The 24,357-nt window shown below is 51.4% G+C and overlaps 9 protein-coding genes across 9 annotated transcripts; 5 read left to right on the top strand and 4 right to left on the bottom strand.

Annotated features, from left to right (window-relative positions):
• Nucleotides 1-531: 531 nt before the first annotated feature.
• N7477_004107 (uncharacterized protein) lies at nt 532-2,178 on the top strand (the record flags this gene model as incomplete). Its single annotated transcript, XM_056965770.1, has 4 exons — nt 532-760; nt 924-1,755; nt 1,811-2,008; nt 2,064-2,178. The coding sequence occupies 4 exons, from the start codon at nt 532-534 to the stop codon at nt 2,176-2,178; spliced, it is 1,374 nt and encodes a 457-aa protein (XP_056825723.1).
• A 2,636-nt stretch (nt 2,179-4,814) lies between these two features.
• On the bottom strand, nt 4,815-5,932 carry N7477_004106 (putative C2H2 transcription factor; the record flags this gene model as incomplete). Its single annotated transcript, XM_056965769.1, has 2 exons — nt 4,815-5,410; nt 5,437-5,932. The coding sequence occupies 2 exons, from the start codon at nt 5,930-5,932 to the stop codon at nt 4,815-4,817; spliced, it is 1,092 nt and encodes a 363-aa protein (XP_056825722.1).
• Nucleotides 5,933-8,065: 2,133 nt separating this feature from the next.
• On the bottom strand, nt 8,066-9,127 carry N7477_004105 (putative L-cystine transporter; the record flags this gene model as incomplete). The annotated part of the gene is made up of 3 exons (XM_056965768.1): nt 8,066-8,413; nt 8,469-8,907; nt 9,084-9,127. The coding sequence occupies 3 exons, from the start codon at nt 9,125-9,127 to the stop codon at nt 8,066-8,068; spliced, it is 831 nt and encodes a 276-aa protein (XP_056825721.1).
• A 686-nt stretch (nt 9,128-9,813) lies between these two features.
• N7477_004104 (uncharacterized protein) lies at nt 9,814-12,191 on the top strand (the record flags this gene model as incomplete). Its single annotated transcript, XM_056965767.1, has 5 exons — nt 9,814-9,958; nt 10,011-10,378; nt 10,431-10,455; nt 10,515-10,829; nt 10,888-12,191. 5 exons carry the CDS (start codon nt 9,814-9,816, stop codon nt 12,189-12,191), a joined length of 2,157 nt encoding a protein of 718 aa, XP_056825720.1.
• Nucleotides 12,192-14,488: 2,297 nt separating this feature from the next.
• N7477_004103 (uncharacterized protein) lies at nt 14,489-15,437 on the top strand (the record flags this gene model as incomplete). Its single annotated transcript, XM_056965766.1, has 3 exons — nt 14,489-14,511; nt 14,718-15,072; nt 15,204-15,437. 3 exons carry the CDS (start codon nt 14,489-14,491, stop codon nt 15,435-15,437), a joined length of 612 nt encoding a protein of 203 aa, XP_056825719.1.
• A 619-nt stretch (nt 15,438-16,056) lies between these two features.
• Nucleotides 16,057-16,744, top strand: N7477_004102 (60S ribosomal protein eL29). Its single transcript, XM_056965765.1, has 4 exons — nt 16,057-16,128; nt 16,217-16,268; nt 16,524-16,626; nt 16,705-16,744. Exons 1-4 carry the CDS (start codon nt 16,122-16,124, stop codon nt 16,738-16,740), a joined length of 198 nt encoding a protein of 65 aa, XP_056825718.1. The 5' UTR covers nt 16,057-16,121; the 3' UTR covers nt 16,741-16,744.
• A 578-nt stretch (nt 16,745-17,322) lies between these two features.
• On the bottom strand, nt 17,323-18,908 carry N7477_004101 (uncharacterized protein; the record flags this gene model as incomplete). Its single annotated transcript, XM_056965764.1, has 3 exons — nt 17,323-18,551; nt 18,651-18,744; nt 18,795-18,908. 3 exons carry the CDS (start codon nt 18,906-18,908, stop codon nt 17,323-17,325), a joined length of 1,437 nt encoding a protein of 478 aa, XP_056825717.1.
• Nucleotides 18,909-19,318: 410 nt separating this feature from the next.
• N7477_004100 (NCBP3 domain-containing protein) lies at nt 19,319-20,707 on the bottom strand (the record flags this gene model as incomplete). Its single annotated transcript, XM_056965763.1, has 2 exons — nt 19,319-20,506; nt 20,582-20,707. The coding sequence occupies 2 exons, from the start codon at nt 20,705-20,707 to the stop codon at nt 19,319-19,321; spliced, it is 1,314 nt and encodes a 437-aa protein (XP_056825716.1).
• Nucleotides 20,708-21,981: 1,274 nt separating this feature from the next.
• Nucleotides 21,982-24,033, top strand: N7477_004099 (putative glycosyl hydrolase; the record flags this gene model as incomplete). Its single annotated transcript, XM_056965762.1, has 1 exon — nt 21,982-24,033. The coding sequence occupies one exon, from the start codon at nt 21,982-21,984 to the stop codon at nt 24,031-24,033; it is 2,052 nt and encodes a 683-aa protein (XP_056825715.1).
• Nucleotides 24,034-24,357: the final 324 nt, after the last annotated feature.

Raw genomic sequence — 24,357 nt, 5'->3', positions numbered from 1 at the left:
AATACGAAGACAGAGCCTCGGGGAAAAGAGGCCCACTTGACAGAGCCTCAAACCAGTCTTCGTCTCCAATTTTCCCCCTTTTCTTCATGTTCAATTCTGCTTCTCTTTAATTTGAGCCCCTTAATTTTTTTTTCAAGGTCTCTACCTACCTGATTACTGGGTGATCCCGTGTTTTGAGCCTCACCTTTCCCCTCGCGGTAAGTCCTTACGTTGATGTTCCTGTCCTGTTGGGGCTCTGATGCTATGCTCTGTGGTCGTGCTATGCTATCCTGCCCAGCTATCCTGCTGCAACGTTTGATTCCTGTCCTTTCTGAACCTGCTCATGGCTCTCGGCCCGTCTTCTCCTGAGGACATCTTCGCGTTCAGAAGATGATGAGGCTCTAATCGCTATACCACTTCGGGCCGTCAGCTAACAGGTTCACCGACATAGGGCGGTAACGTCACGGTCTACACATGGTGTTCGATCGACTCTCCCTTTAGCATATCACTCTCACCGGCGCAGACGGGCATCTCTATGCTCTTCCAGCCTTCATGACGGCCGACAACTATGACTCGGACGATGCCATGAACCGGTCCCCGCCCCCGAGGCCGCAGACCGTCAAGTACCGCGAGGAAGAGCCCCTCCCACCGTTTGTCTCCGGCGACGACGTCGCAAGCGCCAAGGGAACGCCCAACCGTTCCCGTAAGCCGCACCTGCCGGAATCCCAGACTCAAACACGTCTTGGTGACTCCGTGCTGATCAGTTATCTAGCGCCTGACCGTCCGGACGTCGCGGCCTATGCCCGCAAGTATCCGCTGGCGGACTCGCTCAACCAGGACCGGTCTGAGAGATGTGATGATGGATATCGAGAGAAGCTCGTGCATTCGCAACCACTGCCAAAGGTTGAGGTTGCGGTGCCGGGCGAGGACCTGAAATGTGGGAGTGCAGATGCAGACGCAGACGGACCTGAAGGCGAACGTGATAAGACAGTACCACCACTACCTCCACCCCTCCCACCACCGCGCGAACCTCTCCCCCCCGCCTCCAAGACCTGTCATCACTACCACCTCCGTGTCGCCGAGAGAGTATCCCAGATTGCCTTCGATTCAAGCTCCAGACCGAAGACCTTCCGAAGACCGTCCTGGTTTGTCCCCTCTCAATGACATCAAACCGTCCCCCGAAAAGAACTTCTCGCTTCCTTCCCTTCAATCCTTACAATCCCCTCCCTCCTCATGCGCGGCACCTTCTCCAGACTCTGGTAGCAGCAACAGCCGAGTCCTTCCACCTATCCGGTCTGCCCTTGACGGACTCTCACCCAATGAGTTTCCACAGGCTCGTGGGTTACCTCCTCTATACTCATACCCCGGATCCGCATCATCACGCAATGATTCACCCCACGATCGTCAACTACCTCAATTCCTTCCCCAGCAAGTCCCTCCGAGTCCGTTTTCGCACTTGTCACCCGTCAGCACTAAGGATGTCTCCAACAATCCGTCTCCTGCGTCGACGGCACCATTTTGGCGGGGGCCACCTCCGCCCCCTCCATCCGATTCAACTCATACGGCAACCCCATACGACATGTCACCCATGACCGCGAAGAGTCCCGCAACGGGCTACCCTACACCCACGGAACAGGTCGGTCCTACCCCGGGGTCCGTGGATCGGGCCTCGTTTAGCTCGCAACAATCGGTCAATGGAGTCCATGCTACGGGAAGTTACAAATGCACACACCCAGGATGTACGGCAGCGCCCTTCCAAACCCAATATCTCCTGAAGTAAGTGTAAGACTGCATAGCCCAAGGCCCCCCTTCCTAACATGCAAAACAATAGCTCCCATGCCAACGTGCATTCTCAAGACCGACCCCATTTTTGTCCCGTAGAAGGTTGTCCAAGAGGCGTAGGCGGCAAAGGATTCAAGCGCAAGAATGAAATGATGCGCCATGGCCTGGTGCATAATTCACCAGGCTATGTGTGTCCATTCTGTCCCGACCAACAGCATAAATACCCCCGACCAGATAATCTTCAACGGTGCGTCAATCTTTTTATCCTTCCAAGCCATATTTGACTAACTCCTCTTGGACAGACACGTCCGAGTCCACCACGTCGATAAAAACAAAGATGACCCCATACTCCGAGAAGTCCTCGCCCAGCGACCCGTCGGCAGTTCACGAGGCCGACGGCGGAGAATAAATTCATAAAGTGTACTCGGGTTCTCAAAACCCGCAGCCTTCGTTTATTTGCAAGCAATTTCTAGCGAGCGGAACCATCACCATGCGTAGCTCATGGCCTATATTTTTTTTTGCTATCTCGCCAAGCTTTTCAACTTACGCGTGACGAATTTCCCATCAGTGATACCTTTATCCGTCCTGTCCAGCTGTTCTAGTTCCAGTGTCTATTTCAGCTCTTGTTCCAGTTTCCAGTTCCCGTTCCAGTCTTTTTCTCCTTTTTTCGATGATACCACATGTCAAGTTAGAAGCATGATGATACACGGGCCATTCGTTATTTGTTTGATTTCTGTGGATTGCGTCAAGTAGCGTGTCTTTGGAAATGGTCCACTCATTTTTTTCCTTTCTCTACCAGATGTTTAATTTCTGTTCCATCCTTGGATTTCATCCTGGGTCTTGGTCTCACAAGGTCAATAGCAGCAAACGAGGAGCTGAGCTGTTCTCTCGTATTCGGATTCCTGAGTTGACTTTCATTGTATAGTGGGGGTGACCGCCTCTATGTGTGGACGCGGCTTTAGTCGTGGTAACGGGCCCTCTCGTTCGTAGAGACTGTGCAATCTTCATGCTTACATCAAACACCGAAGAACAGAAAACTTATAAGGAAGAAGAGGTGAATCGGAGTGCCATAAGGGGCTGGGCCTTTTGCCATCAAGAAGCAGCATGCACCAAATCAAAGACCCGGCCAAATGTTTGAGCTGCACAGGTGCGTACCCCGGAAATCAGTGGTGACCCTTGGCGTGAAGATATGGCATCTCTGGGTTCGCCTTAGGCTGGAGTAGAATACTAGCGTATATGAATAAGTTATGCCAATGGCAAGGTTCAAAAAAGGCCGGCGAGACTCACGTCTCGGTGACTCAATGAACGCTGGGAATGGAATTTTCGCCCCGCCAACGTGCCTTCTTCTCGGCCGCATTCCCATTTATCATAAAGATTGCATCCGCTTCTTTCTCAAGAGGACGTTTCTAGGGAGTGAGACTTTACTTTCGATATATCAACGCAGATACTCTCATCGTGCAGATTTCTCTGGACATACGGCAAGCTCAGTGGTTGAATTGATCACTCAAAAGTCCAATTTAGAAGCTGCGAGGGCCCTGTGGCTTGCCTTGAAAGCCACCTCAAATGCATACGGTATCTCTTTCTGCGGTGACCAGTAAGAGATTGATCCACACATCCTGGGGTTTTTGAAACTGGGGATGTGGGAATCAATTGAGCACCACCAAATGGACTTGCATCCATGTCAATAAATGATAGTGTGTATCCCAACAGATTCAAATGCAGCTCTAGTTCTTGAGAGATAAATAGACAAACCAAACAGTTGGCCAACGCAGTACGACTTCACATACGATGGGGATCAGGCTAGATTTTGGTCACAAACATGCAGCGTTTCCGTCGCACGACAGAAACAACTTCCAACAGCTATTGCGCAGCAAATCGACGTGTCTTGAGAGTATTTACGGCGGAGATTTTTTCAGATGCTTCGTACATGATCAGCGAGATCCGATGCAAAGAATGCACCACGTAAAATGGCGCCATGTGCAGGACGTCGGGGTTGTTCGCTCGGGGGGTATTTCTACCTCTCCATAGAGCCCTTACTTCAGAAAAGAACAGAGCGTAGTAAGCTACGATGAAAAGCTCTCATGCATTAATCAACAGTCTTTGAAAGTTCAAGGCTCAATCGAATAGAAGGTATGAGGGTGTTTCCACAACATGGAGGAAGAAACAAGTAAAGCTGTGCGTTGGTTGAACAGCGATCCTTTCGAGGTCCACCTCATGAAATTTGTTCTAAATCGAGGATCAATCTAGTCTAGCGTTCACGTAAATAGTGTTTGAAACAAGCCCTGGATAGCGGCCCAGAAACTCCAAGTCTATACTCAAGTCGGTAATCCGTTCCAATACTAGAACAAAGCGGAGCATCTAGCCATATCGGGAAAGCGTTGCGCACCTGGCTAGCGATCCCAAGTGGACGGATGCCCAAGCTAAAGTCGGGCCGCATTCGCACCAAAATTAGCTCGGTCCGGTATGAATGGAAGGTAGTATTATACGCTAGGATGAAACCAAAGCTTATTGGATCTTCGAGTCGGCAGTGAAAAAAGTAAGAGGCATTGCTTGTGTGCGCCAGGTTGGGAGTTGGACCTGGGGCCGGGTAATGGATCACTTAGATAGGGCGATCATTAGGGCTGTGTCATCGCTATTTTTGTCCTTGGATCTATCTGTTTCTTCACAGAAAAAGAAAATGAGGGGCTGAAATAAGTTTTGCATGTTTCTAATTTGGGGAGAAGAAAAGAAAACGGGGTTCACGAGGTAATTGTTCAGCTGTTACCTGTCTATGGAGTAAATGGTCTCAGATAAGCATTCCAATCTATAGCGCATAGTTATATTCTTTTCGCTTCTTGTCGAATTTGATCATTTCCCGGTCCCCGAGAAAATCTATCTCTTGCTCGCCAGGAGTCAATTTATTCCGTGTTCGCCTTGTTTCACCGTCTTTGCCCTTTGTAGTTATACATCCCAAGAATTCACCAATCAAAATCAAAATCAAAATCGCAATGCAATCCGTATCCTCAGAGCTCGTGTATCCATCAACCATAAAGCGTAATCCATAATTTAGGGTATCAGCGACTGCCACCTCGGCGGTGTATCCGTCGCACATGATCCTTCATGTTGTCGACCCGACTAAACACCCGCCCACATCCGTCCCACTCGCATGCGATACCAGGATTATGCTTTGCCTCGTGGCGGGCACGGTCTTTCTTGCTGGAGAATCCGCCTTGTTTCGACTGCGGACAACCTTCATGTCGGCAGAACAGGTGCTTCCGATGTCGGTTGAAGTGCTTGCGTAGGTCGCAGCCACGACGGAAAAGGGCCTGCGAGGTGCAAGCCGGATAGGCACATCGCCAGACACCCTCTCCAGCCGGCATTCCGTATCTCGTGAGATCGGCGGGATTAGAGGCGGGCGAAGCCGGTCGGTGGCGAGAGGATGGTGACTCGAAATCAGACAGAGTGGGGGCTGGTGAGGTACTCATCGCGGAAGAAGAGGCGACGGAGACTGCCGGTGCAGACGACGGAGAGAGGAATGCATCTGGGGGTGGGCACGGAATGGTGGAAGGGCCGGCAAAGGCAGGAGCAGTAAACCATTCCTCAGAAATGTTCATATGCTCATTCAGAGGGGGAATACGTTCGACGGAGCTTCCGGCGAAGGGATTGCGAACTGGTTCAGGGCCGGAAAAGATGTACTCGGCTGATAGAACCCCAAGGATGGGTCACTTTCCATGCACCATTTGTTGATTTCCTGCGAGGTGTATCTAGAGAGACCTTGATTCGGTGGGCTGACCATATGTTGAGGAGTATCAAAGCTGTAATACGGCTGCAATAAGGGTGACGTCGAGGCAGCGGGAACCATTGATGACGCAGCTGGTCTCAGCATGTCGCTATCAGATGTGCTGGACCATGCGTAAAGAGAACCCATAGCATCGCTCACGGGCGAGGCTCTCCGGTCCGAGAATTGACTTTCCGGGAACAAGAAAGACGACATGTGCTCGGGTTGAGCCTGTACGAAGCCGAGCTGTGGCTGCATAACGGGCATCTGAGCGTTAAATGAAGAGCTGACAGGGACATCGGCCAGGCCTGCCAGCTGGGGTTGCTCTGATCGACCGCGTCCAGCGCTGTCAGGCACCAAGCCATTCATTCCGGTCCCCCAGTCGGTCCTCTTCAATCTGGGCGTGTCTGACATATCGGGTAGAGAGTATACGATCTTGCTGACGAGGTTCTGATGGGATAGCACTGGTGGCGTGCCCGACTCCTCAGAGTGCAACAAGGTGTTTGAAAGGTAGTGCACTCGCATATCAGCCAATGCTCGGAATACTAGGAAGGCTTAAGTCCGAGATTATGAACCCACTGGCCATGTGCTTAGTGTCAGACTAACGATGGGATGACGTTGGGTTGGGAAAAAGACAACAAGGCACGGGATGGTGAGCAAGAGGCGGCATTATAAGGTCCTCGAGTCACGTCCAACAGTGGCCGACATGGACAAGTCAAGGACCATCGGTCCGGGGACGGTAAGTCCGATCTGTATCGTATACCGCAATATCAATGAGGCAGTGCTTCAGATGGAAGTCTCAGGCGTTCCGTACCCAAATGCGACAATCAGGATAGATCTGCACAATTTTGACTCAGATGGTCAAGGCAGGAAAACGTGCGTCCCCGTTCGTCATGAGGCAGGGTTGGGATCCGGGCCCCAGCTGGGACTGAATCATCGTGGAAGATCCGAGATCGGAATGTGAGTGAAGATAGGTGGAAATGAATGTAAATCAATGTAAATGCATAGACCAATGTGGATAGGGCTGAATGCGACAGGACCCGAGTCGAGAAGCGTTGCAGGGGGCGGCCGAACCTCAGTGGCCCACTAGTGGGCCACTAGGGGATGATAGCCTCTGGCGGACGAGTCTAGGACGTGCGGCGACTTGCGGCCCCGAGTTCCTAGAGTCGGTATGCTTCGCGGCATTAAACCGTTTCTAGCCTCGCGCATCCCCGGCTTATTGGGTCGAGTTCCACCAAGCCACACTGTTTTTTTTTGGTATTTAGGGGTGGTCGTGGATAACGTGGATACCGTGGATACGATGACATGGGGCCGTAACTGTGACCCTAACCCTGACCCAGACCTATTGCAGTCAATATTGCGATACGTGGGGACAATGAGCCTCATGTCTGCAGAGCCACCATTCCACTGGCCCCCGTCTTTGTCGTTTTGTCGATCACTAGAAAATACCCGGTAATTGTTTAGTCCCTCCGTTCCGTCATTCATAGTTCTTAGTGTTCCCTAGTTCCCGAATGTCCCCTCTTTTCGAGCTCTCATGGATCCCAATTGCCGAATTCCCCAGGTCTTAGGTCTCAGGTCTCAGGTACGGGTTCTATCTCATTTGGGCGCCTGGCGGTAACGAGGACATAAAGGTAGTATCGCCGACGTGGCCGTGCCTCGAGGGTGGGGTGGTATGGGCCCAGCTGGGGCAATTGGGATCCAGCATCACGTTCGAGACATCCCGCATACCATGGCGATCCTTCCTGAAACAAGATGGAAATGTCAGATCTTCAGGTTCGCATATGGACTGGTATAGCGATTCAGCGCTCGAATTCCCATAGACCGTCACCGACGAGCTCGACACCGACGATTACAACCGAGACAGGATCCCTGTCCGGGCGTGAGTTGGGGTCTTGATTGGCTCGCTCGCTCTTTTTTAGTGCTTAGTTCCGGGATGGACCAGTCATTGTCCATGTTCACGACGGGCGGGTCCTACGCCAGCAAACCCGAGAAGCGGTGTCTTGCTACTATGTAGAATGCTTGTCCAAGCCGCGTGGTGGCGGTCTTTCCCCTCTCTCTCTCTCATGCCTGTTCCCCCTCACCAGCAGCAGGGACAGACCACTCTTCATACCGTCGTCCGGTCAGCTACTGGCGAACGGTTGTACGGCAAGAGGGCATTTGATTTCTAATCCTCGCCCGCACTATGAAGACGTCGATTACAAAAGCCTAACTCCGAGGACAATCTTTAGTCTCACTGCGCTAGTCCCCGCGCACTTCCAACAGCTGTCTATCAAAGGCTCCACTGTCGATCGCTCAGGTGATTGAGGAATGGGGGGAATATCAAAGCTTGAGGAAGGACGATGCTGAACGCACCGATTGGTTATGATTCATGACCAGAGCCCTTCTGTCGCATCCCGCTCGGCTTCCGCCCCCACTGTCCCAAAATAACCGAGATTCCAACCGAGTCTACAAAAATAGCGATCCTCCTCCCCCCCCCAACCACATGTCTCTCATTTGGCCCCAAGGTGCGATACCGGTCTATTGGCATCAACCCTGCTATAATATGGACTACCGAGCTGCGTCGACGAGCAAGGGACGGGTCTCTCCGTCTTGGGGCTTCTTCACATCGAAGGTATCCGGGTACAAGATGTAGTGCTGCACAACGAAGATCAGGTCGAAGAAGATGGTGACGTTGCCTAGAAGAAGCTTCACTGGATTGCCCGTAATGCCGCTCCAGTCGCTCTGGAGGCTTGAGTCAAGCACCAACTGCACCAGTGACAGAATACCGCCGTTCAAGTCTAGAAGCATTGGGATGATGCTCCACCCGTAGGTCGACTTCCGCTTATAATTCAACCATGCCTGCGGCACGTACTTGAGAACCGTGATGACGAGCTTAATATAAGAAACGGCATAGATCTGTCCACTGTGTTAACAGAATCATGCCGTTCTTACACTGATCAAGACCACTTACCACATCGATCCACGCCCATGTCGACGGGTCGTACCCCCCGTCTGGGCTCTTCGCAAGCACGATCCAGATCACGACCACGGGCGCCAAGACACATCCCCAGAATAGGGCGAGCATGGTCTTGCTGTTCTTTTGGAAACGAGATACGTGCAGCCCCCATATGGAGGGCCAGAATTGTGTGTATATGATGAAGCACAAGACCACGGCATGAACAGCGAATGCAAAGTCATTCAAGCGCACGGTAGGCTCCTCGGATGCCGGGTGCCGGGCCGCATACTGCTCACGGATCATGGGCGAATACAAAAAGGTCGCCGTGTAGATCGTGTAACATGCGAACCCCAAGGTATTAATGGTAGGTGTGTCAATCGAAAGTCCTGACGTCGATTGACGTCTGTAGTTGATTACAATCTGAGGGTAGAACGATGCCGACCAGCTCAGCATGCTGAATGAGACGGTCAGTATGTAATATCAAACATCTTGGAATTTTACTCCTCCAGGAAAGGCAGCCAGGATTGGATGCAACATACTATATCCATCCCAAAAGGCTGTCATCGCTTATCAGTATTGTTGACGGGGAAGTCTTGGGGTATGAGCTGCAAGTCTGCAAGGGGGGCTTACCGGGACAAAGCCCGAACAAATATTTCTATCTGAGGCTGAACCATTTTCAAAATGGAATACTCTAAGCATGAGAAACACCTCTTACTCCTCTTTTTCCCGGACCGGGCGTGAAATTGTGACCGAAGAGGAAGAATGACGAGCTGTGATGGTGTCATGGGTCCCGTGGCGATAAGAGTCAGGTGACCCGTCGATCAGAGCACATGATGTTATCTGATCTGTCTGAAGCCAGAAGGCGGTGAGCCCGTTGCTCTGGTTATGCGCTGGCGCACTAAACCCAACACGGTATACAGTTGACAAGGGACTTGCTCAGCCCGTTGTTGATCCTGTACAACCCTTTCATTCTCATCAATTTCGTGGCTACTAGTCGTATTTTCAATCTCTCAGTCTTCCTTCAGTCCAGCCCATTTCGACTCTTTTCTGAGATTGTGCGACTCCCTCCCTTCACGCGTCTCCCAAGTCAACAGTCAACAGTCAAGAGTCCGCTTACACTAATCCCCACTCACCGCCAGACGACCGAGTGAGCCCTCGTACACGCATACACATCTTTCAATAGCCTGGTTTAAAGATCCATACGTCAGGTCGCCCGTCAATTCGCATTCTCTGCAGTCGCCGATCCTATCGCATGGTGCATTCTTCGGAACGGGGGATCTCGATAGATCTCCGTCAGTAAATCCGACATTCCAGAGATTGAACTTCGATATTGCGCAAGTCCTGGACAAGCACCACTAAGATGTCAGACACACTTACTGCTCCCGGGAGCAGTACGTATTCGTCGAACACACTTCATGTCGGCGATGGAACATGGGATTTGACGCGGGACACGTTCCTGCTGCCCAATCTGATGGGCGTAAACTTTGAGACAATGCGATACAATGGTGAGCTCTCAAGGCTCAGCTGATTCATTACGGTCCAACTGACATATATTAGGCATGGGTAACCGATTCAAGGATATGGCTGGGTACCATTCCATCATCATCGCCCATGGTGTGATTGCTACCATTGTTTTCCTGGGTCTCGTCCCTATCTCAACATTGATCATCCGATACTATTCCCGATGGAATCCATACTGGGCATTCAAGCTTCATGCTTGGTTCCAAGTACTGACATTATTGTTGTCAACGGTGGTGTTTATGCTTGGCTGGTTTGCCGTTGGCCCGAAGAGGAGCTTGACTAACCCACACCATGGAATCGGCTTGGCAATCTATGTCATGGTCATATTCCAGATGCTATGGGGCTGGTTCTTACATAAAAAGGAGAGCAAGAGAACTCGGCACCATGTTCCTTTGAAGTTGGTGGTAAGTAAACCATGCTTAACTGGTATCGGTCAAAATTAATTCTTGGGTATAGATTCACCGCTGGCTCGGTCGTGCCTGTGTCTGTTGGGGATCGTTCAGATTCCTCTCGGACTGACGCTCTACGGCTCCCCCAAAGTCCTTTTCATTCTCTTTGCGCTTGCTGCGTTTGCTTATTTGATGTTGTACTTCGTGCTATCCTATCTTTACGACGACGAGGGCTATCACATGGCAAGCGAGCATGGTAGTCGATATTCCGGGCCATCAGTTGTTGCAGAGGAACATCATGGTGGTGGTGGCGGTGGTGGTCTCGGATCAGCCTTGGCTGGAGGTGCTCTAGGAGCAGGATTGGCTTCGATGTTCAAGCGGCGCCAACGAAGCCGCCACTCGAGCCAGGTCTACGAAGAATCGCGCACGTCAATCTCCGATGAGAAGTACTCTGACGAATCATCCCGTCGTCATGAGAGTGGTGGCTGGGGCAAAAAGATCCTTGAGCTGGGGGGCTTTGGCAGGTGCTGGTATGCTCGCGAAGAAATGGTGGGATCGTCGACGAGATCGCGAAGAAGACTCAGAAGTTGGACGTTACAGGCCCGCCCACTCGCGTACGGACAGCTATTCAGAAGAATCTCTTAGTCGACTGGAAGATGGACGACCGGAGCCCGTTCACCCAGCAGCGCCACTCAATCGACCGCCAAGCCGTGTGCCGAGCAGACCCCAGAGCCCCGGTTCGTCTTACTACTACGATAGTACATATCTTACCGAACCTCAGGAAAGGCGTCCGTCGCATGGAGTTCGTGACGCACTTCTCGGTGCCGGTGCCCTTGCTGCGGTGAAGCGAATGTTCAGCCGCAAGGGCAAGGATGACGAAGAAAAGCGTCGGCTTGATGACATCCGCCGTCGAGAAGAAGAAGATGAATATTTGCAAAGAGCGAATAGTAAGCGACGACAGGATAGTCAAGGGTTCTACCCACAGCGACGACGACCGAGCCCTTATACTGAAAGTGATCTCACGCCAACCGATCTTACTCCTCGTCCGCCTAGACCCCCTCATCAACCATCTCATAGCACCCTTCTCACGCCAGAGCCAGTCGCAACAGGCGCTGTCTATCCTTCGCGCTCTGACATTCCTCCCGTTCCTCCAGCGCACCACGAGCTCTCCGGTGATTTAGTACCGCCGCCTCCAACTTCCCATTACTCTCATTCTCATCACGCCGAGGAATTAGCAGCTGGAGCTGCCGCTGGAGCTGCACTGGGAGCTGCATCCAGTCATCGTCGCAGCGATTTGAGTCGACGAGACGACCATGTCGAGTCCCCGCCGGTCTCCGTCAAAGTCAAGATGCACAATGACGGTCGACACGTTACACTACGTCGCCTGACCGAAGAAGAGGCCGCTGCACAACGTGAAGCACGTCGCAGAGAGCGACGACACTCCCGGCGTCGCGGCAGCAGTGCAGGCTCCCTATCCGGTGGTGAACGTGAATCAGACCGCTGGCGTCGCGTTGAAGAGAAGGAGCGTCAGCAAGCTGAACAGATACGACGAGAACAGCAGGCCGCAATGGCCGCTCAACCAGGCAGCATGCCTCCTTCTCCTTTCCCCCAATCTAACTCTCAAATCAGCGTCATGCCGCCGCCGCCTCCTATTCCGCATCCCGCGCCTTCGAGTATGCCCTACGGTGCTGGAAGTGTCACCTCGCCTGGCACATGGACCGGCACCGAAGCAAGCGGATCCTACGCCAATAACCGTCGTCGCCGACGTGCAGAGCGAGCTCGAGCACGTCAGGACAGGCAACAACGGCCTGGCGTGGAATTCGAATAATGATTTCAATCTCAATGCCCTTTTCCTAGTGTCATCTTTTTTTTGTCCGGGATGGACATTGCTACGACCTGTATAAATGAGTTGTGTATTCAGCTTCTTGTTAATATGACTGCTCTGATGTGTGTGATTGTTTTTGTTTGGATGGACATGTTCTGCGATGGAAAATGATTTGAAATGGGAGGTAACCTTGCTTGGAACTGTAATTCGGTTCCGAGTTTCTCTCTGTTATGTTTGTGATACCTAGATACGAGATGGCAACGCATAAATTTTGAGCAGATATTAATATCGGCCGTTTCAATCTTGCTATTTTCATCATTTGGTATTCATGCTTCATGTATCCTACGTTTACCATAATCAGACACTGCCCACATGGCCTGCCGTACGTTAAATCTTGTGAGTAGAAAAGATATCATAGGCTTGAAGAACAAAAAGAATAGACTATCCCAGAGACAAACATCAGTCATAGACAAAGTCAATTCCGATAGACATAGGCTGTAGAGCAAGGATAGTGGGATATAATAGGTGTTCAGGCCGTGCTCATCTGGCCACAAATAAACTGATTTTCAGGTGTCGGTGAGTTTAGAACATGAAGAACATAACCGTAGAGTAATTGAAGCCGGGATCATCATCGGCAGACTAAGCGGGTGTGCAAACTTGGTTCAGGAAACTTTCAAGTTGAGCATCTCTTTTCCTGGCGCGAGGTCATCGGCTCGGAGTGATAGTAAACATCCTGGCCAAGTCGGAGTAACACGTAATAGAAGACTCCTAGTACTATCTTCCAGAGTATTTTCACAGAGTTGGTTGAAGCAATACCAAGTCGCGAATGCTTAAACTGCTTGGCGACTGACACGCCGAGAAAAGGGAGGCGTAGAATGAGAGCCGGCACAATGACATAGGTATGCAATAACAAGTCATCAACAGCCATTCGAGTCACCACCGTCTTGTTCGTCTTCCCTTTTTGAGGTGAAGGCTTCAGCGGGATGATTGTAGAGTTCATTCGGACTTGAAAAACCCCTGCGCGCGATGACCCAGGGCATCGGAAGCGGTACAGCGAGAATGATATCACAGCAAGATCAAATGCCTGTCCTGAAGACGCATATTCATCGGTAGCAGTAGTTTGATCTGTCAGAGCACCGTACATTTCTAGGCCATCCTGGTCCGAGCTGCTTTGGAACCGACTTGTCGACTGTAGTCGATCACCCCCAAAAGGGCACTTCGAAGGGGACAAAAAGCGAATTGTCGGCTGGCCGCTGGAAGGATTGGACGAAGCCTGAGAAGCCCGCGTAGGGCTGCTATTTGGCGAACGTCGATTGCCACGAGTGCGATCTGGACCTCTCCATTTCTCATTCTGCTTTTGCTGCTGGTGAGTGGAGACGTAGTCTTGCTTTCGTCCCACGGGGCGAAGCTGCGGGCTTACTGCACGGGGAGAGCCTGGCGGAGAACGAGCCTGGGACGAGTCCAGGGGTGGGGTGAATCGAACGCATCTCAAAGTCGTGACGGCTCCCTCAATGTCATCTCTCATGGAGTTGACGTCCGCAGCGGCTCGGATATGGACATCCTTTGGTGCAGTGATTGGGGAGGTCGAGCGCGGCTGGTCATCGGCGGAGAAGCGGCGCTTCCGATTCGGGTTCTTGGGACCATCGTCTGCCTCGCCAAGAAGGTAATGCAGACTTTCATCCGGCTGGTCTTCGAACCAGTTGATAGTCAAGGCCGGGGTGATAGGGGCGGAGCTGGTGCGCAGACCCTCGCCGTTGCTTGGTCGATAGACGTCGCCTGAGCTATCGCAACCACTGTTAGAAGCAGGAGTGTTCTGCGGGTTTCCCGGCTCTGCGAGGCCGTCCAGGGTATGATACTTGTCCATGGCAGGATCCAACTCCAGTCGAGAATATCGCCCATCATCATGTTCTTCAGGCCCCTCGTCGAGTTCATCACTGATAATTCGCTGCGGTGATTTTAGCTCATGAGCGTGGGATTCCAGTGGACTGAGAGTGGGCGCTTCATGCTGCAAGTCGTCACCATACGCGATGACGGATGCGAATGATGGGGAAAAGAAATCCGTCCGCGGGAGTGTCAGTCATTGTCATTGTCACACGAGTATCGATGCTACCCAGAGGTTGTCTTATCGAACGCATTCTTGGGAAGAAATGGAGAAGTGAGAAAGTGAAGAATGAAGCGAGGAAGAGAAGAAAGAGAGAACGCGCAACATCAGGCGTGCACCGAGGGAAGGTGCATCCCCGTTTGACCAAAAAGAGGAAAACACGACTGAATCAAAGAATTGCTATAATTCTACAGGTCAAATGACGAAGGCGCGAGTGGATATGTACATCTATTTGACAAGGGCCTGCAGGGTCTCGAGAACCTATTCCAGAAGAGTTAGTCAATGCTTGTGATAGAAATTTAGAAGGAAATGAGAGTCGTACCTCCAGCTCAACCTTAGCCTCAGCAATATCCTGTTCGCTGCCGCTACCGTTGGCAATCTTCTGGGACTCGGCAATCTGGTTGCGGATAGCCTATAATACCCATTAGTATCAATCATACTGTCGCAAAGTCGGACGGGACCTACGTCGGCGCTGAAGTCCTCGAGGGGGTAACCCTCGACGGCGTTGATGCTCAGCTGGGAATCGGGCTGGACGACAGCGAAGCCACCGGAGACTGTCGTTGTGCGACCGTTAGCAATTTGGCTCGACTGAAGAGTTGTCTGTCACGGAACAACTCGGGCGCAAAGATCGAACGTACGGAAGAACTGCTTGGTAGCGCCACCCTCCTCAACGATCTCAACAAGACCGGGCTTGAGCTGCTCAATGGAGGGAACGTGGTTGGCAAGGACACCCATCTCACCGGAGGCGGCGGGGATGTTAACCTGGGTCCTGTAGTCGCGAAGGTTCGTCAGTATCTAAGGAGTGTCGAGGAAGCGCACGAAAAAAGGGGAACGAACACGCCAGTGGAGCGGTAGATTGCCTGTATAGAAAAACAACGTTAGTCCGGGACCCGAGGACTGGGAGGTCATATCAGACGGGTTTGATGTACCTGGTGAGGAAGGGTCAGGGACAGCTTGATCTTGTCGGCAACGGCCTCGGCGTATCCACGGCGCTGGATGGGAGCGCTGAAGAGGGAGGGGCGGGCCCTCAGGGCAGAGCGAGTGAAGCGGAAGGAGCTCATTGTGCAATGGATGGGGATGCAAAGGCTGGAGAGTCCCTATTGAAGGTTGCGTTGCAAAGGTCGAAGTCGGAGCCGGTTGTTCCCTAGTGGCTCGGGTCACGTGTCGAGCCCACCCGGTATGCGCAGTGTTTACGGAGTCCAATTCGCAGCTACACAGATTGATAATGGCATGGGTCCTTGTGATTAATCGAAATCTAAAGTAGCAATTGCAATCATCAAGTCACTTCTGTTATCCTGCTCCCATTTCCTGACCGTCCGCTTAGACAGACATTCTGATTTTCAGGCTTTTCGGGTACCGCATGGATGGTCATTATCAGCAGATATAGTCCATAATATTATTAAAAAGACTCGCGAGCCGCCGTTTGTATCATGTGTCTACATCTGATCTTTATAGAAAGACATGTATGCTGCAGACGCTTCTAATACTTCAAACCCGCACGTGACATCCGATTTTTGTATCAAGTCACGTGATGAGAGATAAAAATCTTGGTAAGCGCGAAGAGAAAAGAGCTGTTGAGTCCCAAAAAAGTAGGGTAATGATTTCCAGTGGCTATAGCATAGCTTCAAGAGCTTGAATAGACAAGGCTAGGCACAACAAGAAGTCGGGGTATCTTGACGTAGGGAAACTGATAGAGTCCGTGCACCGCGGCGGTAAGCGAGATCCCACACAAAGCGAGCCCTAGCCGATCCGCCATTTGGGTCGAGTGCGGAAAGCACCTCCTCTTCTCTCACCATCCCGTCAAACGTCAATCACCGACCACATCCGTCAAGATGGCCAGTACGTGTCACCCTCTACGGCTGCCTTGCCTCAGTCCAAATTTCTTGTCGAAGAAAGTACGGCCACTGACCTTGTCTGCGCTTTACAGAGTCCAAGAACGCCTCCCAGCACCACGCTAGCCAGAAGGCTCACCGTAACGGGTGCGTAACCCCCCTTTTGAACACGAGAATCCCCGCGACCTTCGAATATTATATTCTGGGGCGACAATTGTGCAACGAAAGAGAGAAATGAGCAAAGTCGAAAGGTTGGACTCGAAAAATTGCCTCTCGAAGTGGACATTGGGACAGACAATTCGTCACGACTCAAGACTTTCGACTTGTTCTCTTTTTTCCGCCAATGCCATCTCACCAGCCGGTATCTTGACCAAAACGCTGACGTGATATCTCTCCGTACAGTATCAAGAAGCCCAAGACCAACCGTTACCCCTCCCTCAAGGGTGTTGACCCCAAGTTCCGCCGCAACCACCGTCACGCTCTCCACGGCACCATGAAGGCCCTTGTACGTTGGACCGTCCCAGCCATCCGCTTTCGGTTGGAGAATTTGTCATGAGGAGCAGATATACTAACAACCACACAGAAGGAGCGCAACCAGGGCAAGCGTGAGAACGCTTAGATTTGGACGCCTTCGAAAATGAAAAATTAGGTCTGCGCAAGGACCGGGACCATAACGTGCGATGATCAAAGAACGGTCCGCTGTTTCGAATAGGCCTGGTTTCTGCTAGTGTCCTTGCGCGGCGTGTCTGGTGTTGTTTGAGATACAGAAATCAACAGGCTTAAATTCGATATCCACGCAGCGGTTTCATTCCCATTTGGGAAGCTATTTTTCTCCCGCGTTTCTCCATCCCTTCTGCATAGTCATCCGTGACTTCTGTAGTCGCAGGTCTTGAGGCAGTTCGCTCGCTTGAGCACTGTCTCGGTCTCATTCTCCCATTCCGGCATATGTGTGTACAGCAACGTGCTTTTTTCATGCGCGCTTGCTGAAGGATTTTTTCTATTACGTGCCAAGAACAATGTCCACCCGTATCTACTGCCCTTTCGCGCCTCGTGGTGAAAGGGTTGATCTATGGACGGCGATATTTCCGTAAACCGTAATATGTCGTAACTTGGATACGATTTTGATACCTCAAATCTTCGGTTACCATGTGAATTGCAGATGAATTATAGTCAAATGGAACTTTAACTTTATATACCAAATTCATACTTTCCACAAAATCAACCGTTTATCAAATCCTCCACTCAGGACCCATTCCTCTCGTGTCGTTTCCTCGCCTTCACTCCGTACATCAACATATCCTGCCCAGATAGTGCGCACCTTACAGCCGGGCTCATGGCCATTCTTAAGCGTAGCAACCACTTTTCCTGTCTTTGTCTCAATGCCACGGACCACACCGTCATCTCCATTCACCCACACACCGGATCCATCTGGTCGCCAGGCAACCTGGGGCGTTGAGTATGCCGTCTGTGGTGCAAATGTATTGGACTGTACCAAGATGGCTGCATCCTCGCGGTTCTGCAGCGCCAAAGACTCGAGTGCTTGGGATGCCTGCGTCATGGGTGCCTCCTCGGATGGGTTGCGCGTAGCCAAGGACGCCACTGAAGGGAACAAGAGACGCACGATGATCACCTTCAAGTGTGGTAATGTAGATGTAGCTACCGCCAGCAGACCAGAATCGTGTGGGCTGAGAGCCATGTGCGCCGGGGAAAAGGCGATCCAGGCATTCGAATGAGGTGCCAGATTCTGTTGTCCCAGGAGGTGACATGAAGGGCTGTCCGTTTCATTCTGATCCTGATCCTGATCGTTTGCCTCATTGGATGATCGTGCCACTTGATAATAGTAGATGTGTGTGGAATCGCGGCGCGAAACCAGGAGCATCAAATCATTAGTGTCGATATGGCGCACAAACACCAATGACTCCGGATTCGTGGTGAGCTTGATGTGTGCGACGGGCTCTCCGATCACCGGTGCGTCTCCTCCATTCGGTATGTTGATACGGTACAGGTAGATAGTTGCATCCCAACCGGCGGTGGCAACCCAGAATTGCGGTGATGAGTCGACCTCGCCTTTTTCTTCACAGACAACGACCTTGACAGCGTACTTGGAGTGGTCTTTTCTACTGTCGAGAATGTGTGATCCATGTAAAAGTATCAAGCCTCCGGACATATTTGTCATTAGGACGTATCGTCCCTGGAGGATGGAGACATACGACAGCACAGGCGAGTCTGATACACTCGAGAACGAGGTAATAGAATCATGGCTCTCCGAAGTCTTAGACAAGTGAACCTGTCTATCAGCACCTGTAGCAATGATCACAGGCGCGGCGGTGGCCGCTTCTATGTCATTCTCGGGCACCTGCCACAAGTCGACTGATGCGGCAAGAAGATTTGAAGATGTCGGGGTGTCCAGAATCGTAGCTTTTGATGGTGCTGAGATGCTCGTCAGTGCCGAAAAACACAATGTTGTTGTTCAGACCGGTGAAAAGGTTGAATATTCAACACAAGACACTGTTTTGGCAGCCAACTCACCGGGTACACTCCATGCTTCTGTCTTCTTATTCCCTTGGCCATATCTTTCAAAGTTGGCTGTATGGTCAAATGCCTTTTTCTCCTCCAGTAAGCTCTGGATGGTCCAGTGGTTGGTATCGTCACCCGATGCTTGCCCGCGTCTACAGGCAGACTCGCCTCGCGGATGAAAGCTTGAAGAGATTCGGAGTAGTTGTTCGCCCGTAGGAAGCGAGCAACCAATGCACTTGTCAGCGCATCTATTGTTGTGGAAGATGCCATGGTTTCTGACAGCGACAATGAATTAGTTATAGGAAGCTCTGGGTGGAGTTGGGTCGCGGTCGCAGTTTTCCGACTCGCCTAGCCCCGATACTGATCGCGCGCTGAGGAAACAAATCACTTCCAGCAACTTTGACACATGTCTTCTGGAGTCAGTTGCATTTCGGGGTCTCATTCAGATGAATTGATACCTCTATGCGTTTTAATGATGGCTGCAAGAATAATTTGGTAGCTCAGAATGTATTCATTATATTAATGTGAAATGTTATGACTCTCAAATCAGTGGAGATGCGATTTTTTGTTCAAATCCCCTTCTCCAAGCCCCATTTACATAACGCCATGTTCAACCACGCTATCCAGGATCTATGAAGCCATTGAAAAACGCCCAGTCTCCATTTGTTGCATGTTCAATCTCAGCTGAACATGTCCTCCGCTCTCCGTCGGCGCCCACCACGCCCTTCCAGCGTTTCATCGAATAACTCCTTTCCGGCATTTTTATTTTGGTTGAACTTGTCCGGGAACAGCTCACGGACGGAAGCGCCCCGGCCTTTGATTGACATGCCGTGCGATGCGCCTCGAATCGCAAAGCCTTGGTCTTCTTCATTACGGGAGCTGGAGTCGGGGAAAAGCTCAACCCCACGGTTTCCAGGAACTGTGATCCTTCGTCCAAGATCTGTTGCGTCTTCTGAAGCATCGAATGCGTCCGATCGACGGTGGTTGCTTGCTTTGCTAGGGAAAAGCTCCTTTTTAATGTAGCTGGAGGTTGGCTTGTTGGGGAATAATTCTCGTCCACTAGAGTCCCCACTTCCTGCAAAGAGCTCCTTGCCTTTGTTCCGACGGTCAAGCTGCGGAGATCGCTCGCGGAATCGCCTGCGAGTATCGTTCGATCGATCGACACGTTCTGCTTCATCAAGAGTGTCCCGACCTGGAGAAGCACTACGGTTGCGAAGCCGTCCAGAAGCACGATCATCATCGGGGAATAAGTCCTGTTGGCCACGACGCCTCCGACTCCCACGGCCACGTTCCGAGTCGGAGTGGCTCGCCGGTTGATCGTCGTACATATTGGCACCAAACTGATCCTGGTCGCGGTCCTTGCGCCGGCGCAGTTCGCGATCATCAAATCGGCGGCGTCGATAGCCTTCCTCGTCATCATCTCGTCTTCGGTGTGAGAGTTCATCACGTAGGCGCTCGCGGGGATCGTGCTCAGGGTGCATCAGGTAGAAACGACTCTTTTCATATGCACGCGCTTGTTTGCGGTCGGACTTAACGGCGGATCGTACGAGTAGAACGGACTCCGGATGAGATGCGAGGAGCTTGGCCGACCGTAAGCGTAAAGGTGGCAGGGCTGAGGCGTCTTCCTCCTCTGTGACCTGTGTGAGGGCTGCCAACGCCTGGAGACCGATGTCGGGAGAGGAGTAGATCAAGTTGGCAGAGGTATCGTCGATCCATTCAACACGCGATGGAGTCTCTGTCGCAAAGTGACTGCTGGCGAATTGCTTAATATCATCGGTCAATAATTCGTCGACGCCACGAACGTGGACTTTTTCGTATAACGCCTCCTCGGTGAGCGGGTCAATGGCTGGTTCTTGGGTGATCGCATCCTACCGGAGTCAGTAAATTGGTACATTTTCGCTTTGCCGAACATGAACGCAGTCGAATCATGCCGGGGCGCTCACGGTCTGGATGGGTTCAGCCTCGGGTTCGGGCTCGGGCTCCGGGCCCAGGTCAAGATCCATGTCAATGTCCATTGAAGCGTCGGCAACAGTGTATTGATCGCCTGTGGATACAGCTGTAGCTGCCATGGTGTGGCTAGAGATAGTCGGAAGAATGGAGGGTGATGGCTCAGCGAAGTGAGAGGGGAGATGTTCAGCGTTGGAGGCCGAAAAGCGCCTCGCGAGCTTCTTGCGTCATGCCTATTCAGGTTTAGCGTGTGGGGGGACCTGGCAGCATTGACTTGCCCGCTATTATCTTTTGCTATGGTTTGAACGTCCTAGTAGCTACATTGGAAATTGGCCAAATTGTGTGGCTTGCAAATGTTCATGTTCATGTTTTTTTTTCATGTGAGAACTTATTTGTTGGCTATTTACATATGTATGGCCACTCGGTGCGTATATATATATTGGTTCATGACATATGTTTCACTGCATCTTCGCCAGGAACTCTTGAAACACACTTCATGGAGAGAGAGAGAGAGCCAGACAGACTCAAGGCTCGAGAGATCTTACTTTGGTCTACAATTTTTAGAAGTCTCTTCTCCAAGACCTCTTATTCTTGTGGAAAAAGGGTTACTCTCAATCTCTGAATCATGTTTAATATTATTCATTGCATCGTCTCAGTTCCCCTACGTAGCTAGATCAGGGAGATCCGCAGAAAAATTCATATACCATGCCGAGAGCTAAGTCATGGATCTTAAAAGACTTGCGCTCCGTTGGGCACGTTTGTCACTGTACAGGTTGATTGATTAGGCCATACAACTTCGATCAGAATGTAAACTTTTCGTCGAGCGAACATCGCACCTACTACCCAACATTTCATCAATACTAATGATTGCGAGCCTTACATTCATTGTATTGAACCTGAGGACTGCTGTAGGCTCTGTCTTAGGCCTCACAGCATATACCGAACGGACCGCGCTAGCTATTAATAGTGGAAAGGTAGGAGGGAACATGACGGCATGCCACCCAATGTCAGACGTACCTTTAAAGAAGTCTGCCCCGGGCGTCCGCATTTACTATACGGTATCCTCGTGCCTAATCACCTCAGCAGTGAGGATATGACGAAGAGAAGACGCGTTGAATGACAGGTGTGATGCAAGTCAATCCAGGCCAACCCCGCACGTCAAGTCTCGACTGTTGGACCCTCACCTTAATTCTCCACTAAAAGGACTTACTAATTCAATGGATATCAAGCTATTATTCCCACCAAGGAGAAAAGCGAATCCCTGTCGTATAAGTGCATGGGGCTGAACTTTCCACCTTGACGTTTAGGCTAGGCGTTTAGGCGTCAAGAGGCAACCCCTCCTTGGAACCCCCTCATAACGAACTTCTCAACCGAGCAAAACATATTGACAACCAAAATGATCTTTTCGGAAGAAGATAAGCTTGTATTTCGCTTCGATGACCATCTCCTCTGGATCCAACCCTGGGGCGATAATGCCTTGCGTGTGCGAGCTACGAAGCTCGCATCCATGCCAACAGAGGACTGGGCTCTTCTATCCAAACCCAGCAGTCCTCGTCGTCCCATCATAGATGTCCCTACGGGAGGAGAAGCAAGTATCACGAATGGAAAGATCAAAGCGACTGTTTCACCACTAGGCAAGGTCATTATCTACGATTCGAACGGGACTAAGCTCCTCGAAGAGTATGCCCGGCACCGACGAGACCCGCGCGATCCTAAATGCAGTGCATTGGAAATCGAAGCGCGCGAGCTCAGGCCCATTCTCGGCGGGGATTATCATCTCACCATGCGCTTCGAGTCTTTGGACCCGAATGAGAAGATCTTCGGGATGGGTCAGTACCAGCAGCCGTATCTGAATTTGAAAGGTACGGATCTCGAGCTGGCGCAGCGTAACTCCCAGGCGAGTGTGCCGTTCGCCGTCTCGTCTCGCGGGTATGGATTTCTCTGGAACAATCCTGCCATTGGCCGAGCGATACTGGGCCGGAATGTAATGAGTTTCGAGGCACATTCCACCCGAGCACTGGATTACTGGGTCGTCGCGGGCGATACGCCGGCTGCGATTGAAGAAGCCTATGCAGGTGTAACTGGATACGTTCCCATGATGCCGGAATACGGTCTCGGTTTCTGGCAGTGCAAGCTGCGATATTGGAACCAGGAACAATTACTCAATGTAGCTCGAGAGTACCGGCGTCGGGAAATTCCTCTCGATCTCATTGTGATTGACTTCTTCCACTGGAAGCACCAAGGGGAATGGAGCTTCGATCCGGAATTTTGGCCGGATCCCGGTGAGTACAAGTACTTTCGATCACCTGGCTTCAATACTGACGTTTACACTGTAGCCGGTATGATGAAAGAACTAAAGGAGCTCAAGATCGAGCTCATGGTTTCTATTTGGCCGACCGTGGAAACTGCCTCTGAGAACTATTCCGAGATGCTAGAGCGTGGGCTACTTATACGGCACGACCGTGGAATGCGTATTGCAATGCAGTGCAACAATGATATTACGCACTTTGACGCTACGAATCCCGAAGCCCGCGAGTTTGTCTGGAGCCAAGCCAAAAAGAACTACTATGATCTCGGAATCAAGGTCTTCTGGCTAGACGAAGCTGAGCCCGAGTACTCTATCTATGACTTTGACATCTACCGCTACCATGCAGGAAGTAATATGCAGATTGGCAATATTTTCCCGAAAGAGTATGCTCGCGGTTTCTACGAAGGAATGCAGGCAGAGGGTCAGACGGACATAATCAATCTCCTTCGATGTGCATGGGCCGGATCGCAGAGGTATGGCGCATTAGTATGGAGTGGAGACATCGCATCGAGCTGGGGTTCATTCCGGAACCAGCTCGCAGCAGGCTTGAACATGGGGCTCGCTGGGATTCCTTGGTGGACGACGGATATCGGTGGATTCCATGGTGGTGATCCTAATGACCCAGCATTTCGAGAGTTGTTCACCCGCTGGTTCCAATGGGGTACGTTTTGTCCGGTGATGCGTCTTCACGGAGACCGTGAGCCCAAGCCTGAAGGGCAGCCGACTGCCAGTGGAGCAGATAACGAGGTTTGGTCGTACGGGCCGGAGGTATACGAAATCTGTAAGAAGTTCATTGGGGTGCGAGAGGAGCTGCGGGAGTATGCTCGAAGTTTGATGAAACAGGCTCACGAGAAGGGAACCCCAGTGATGCGTACTTTATTCTATGAGTTCCCTCAGGATCCACGGGCTTGGGAGGTTGAAACGCAGTACATGTTTGGATCTCGATATATGGTTGTGCCAGTCATGGAGCCTGGACAGCGCACTGTCACCGTCTATCTTCCCGCAGGTGCATATTGGACACTCTGGGGTAAGTTGAGCGCGATCTGTGAGGGTGTTCCGATGATCTATCAGGGCGGCAGGGAAGTTCAGGTGGACTGTCCGATTGAAACCCTCCCCGTCTTCTACCGTGTGGGCCATTAATCGTAGATGATGTCTCGATCTCGATAGCAGGGCGAGTCAGCTTGCCGCTCCAAACGGGGCAGGATAATTTAGTTTAATTTTGCTGCATTCGGGCTTTGCCTCTGGGATTCTAATTTCAAGTCTCTGTCAGACCTCATACGAATTCAAGGCCGTACGAGGACTTCCCATACAACTAGTCCATACGAGAGTTTGAATCCATGCAGCTCAGCTCAGACTGGAAAGTCTACGCAGCAAGTGCCGTATCGGCAACGAGACATACAGGAACCATATGGTGCACTGACCCTATGAGACACCGTCCAGCCGTGTGACCCGAGACCGCCAGAT

Source organism: Penicillium maclennaniae (assembly GCF_028827695.1).
Source record: "Penicillium maclennaniae strain IBT 15551 chromosome Unknown utg000003l:1.0-5670915.0:1.0-5674809.0, whole genome shotgun sequence".
NCBI lineage: Eukaryota > Fungi > Ascomycota > Eurotiomycetes > Eurotiales > Aspergillaceae > Penicillium > Penicillium maclennaniae.
Note: the sequence above shows the minus strand (reverse complement) of the source record. Positions and strands in the feature narration are given on the sequence as shown.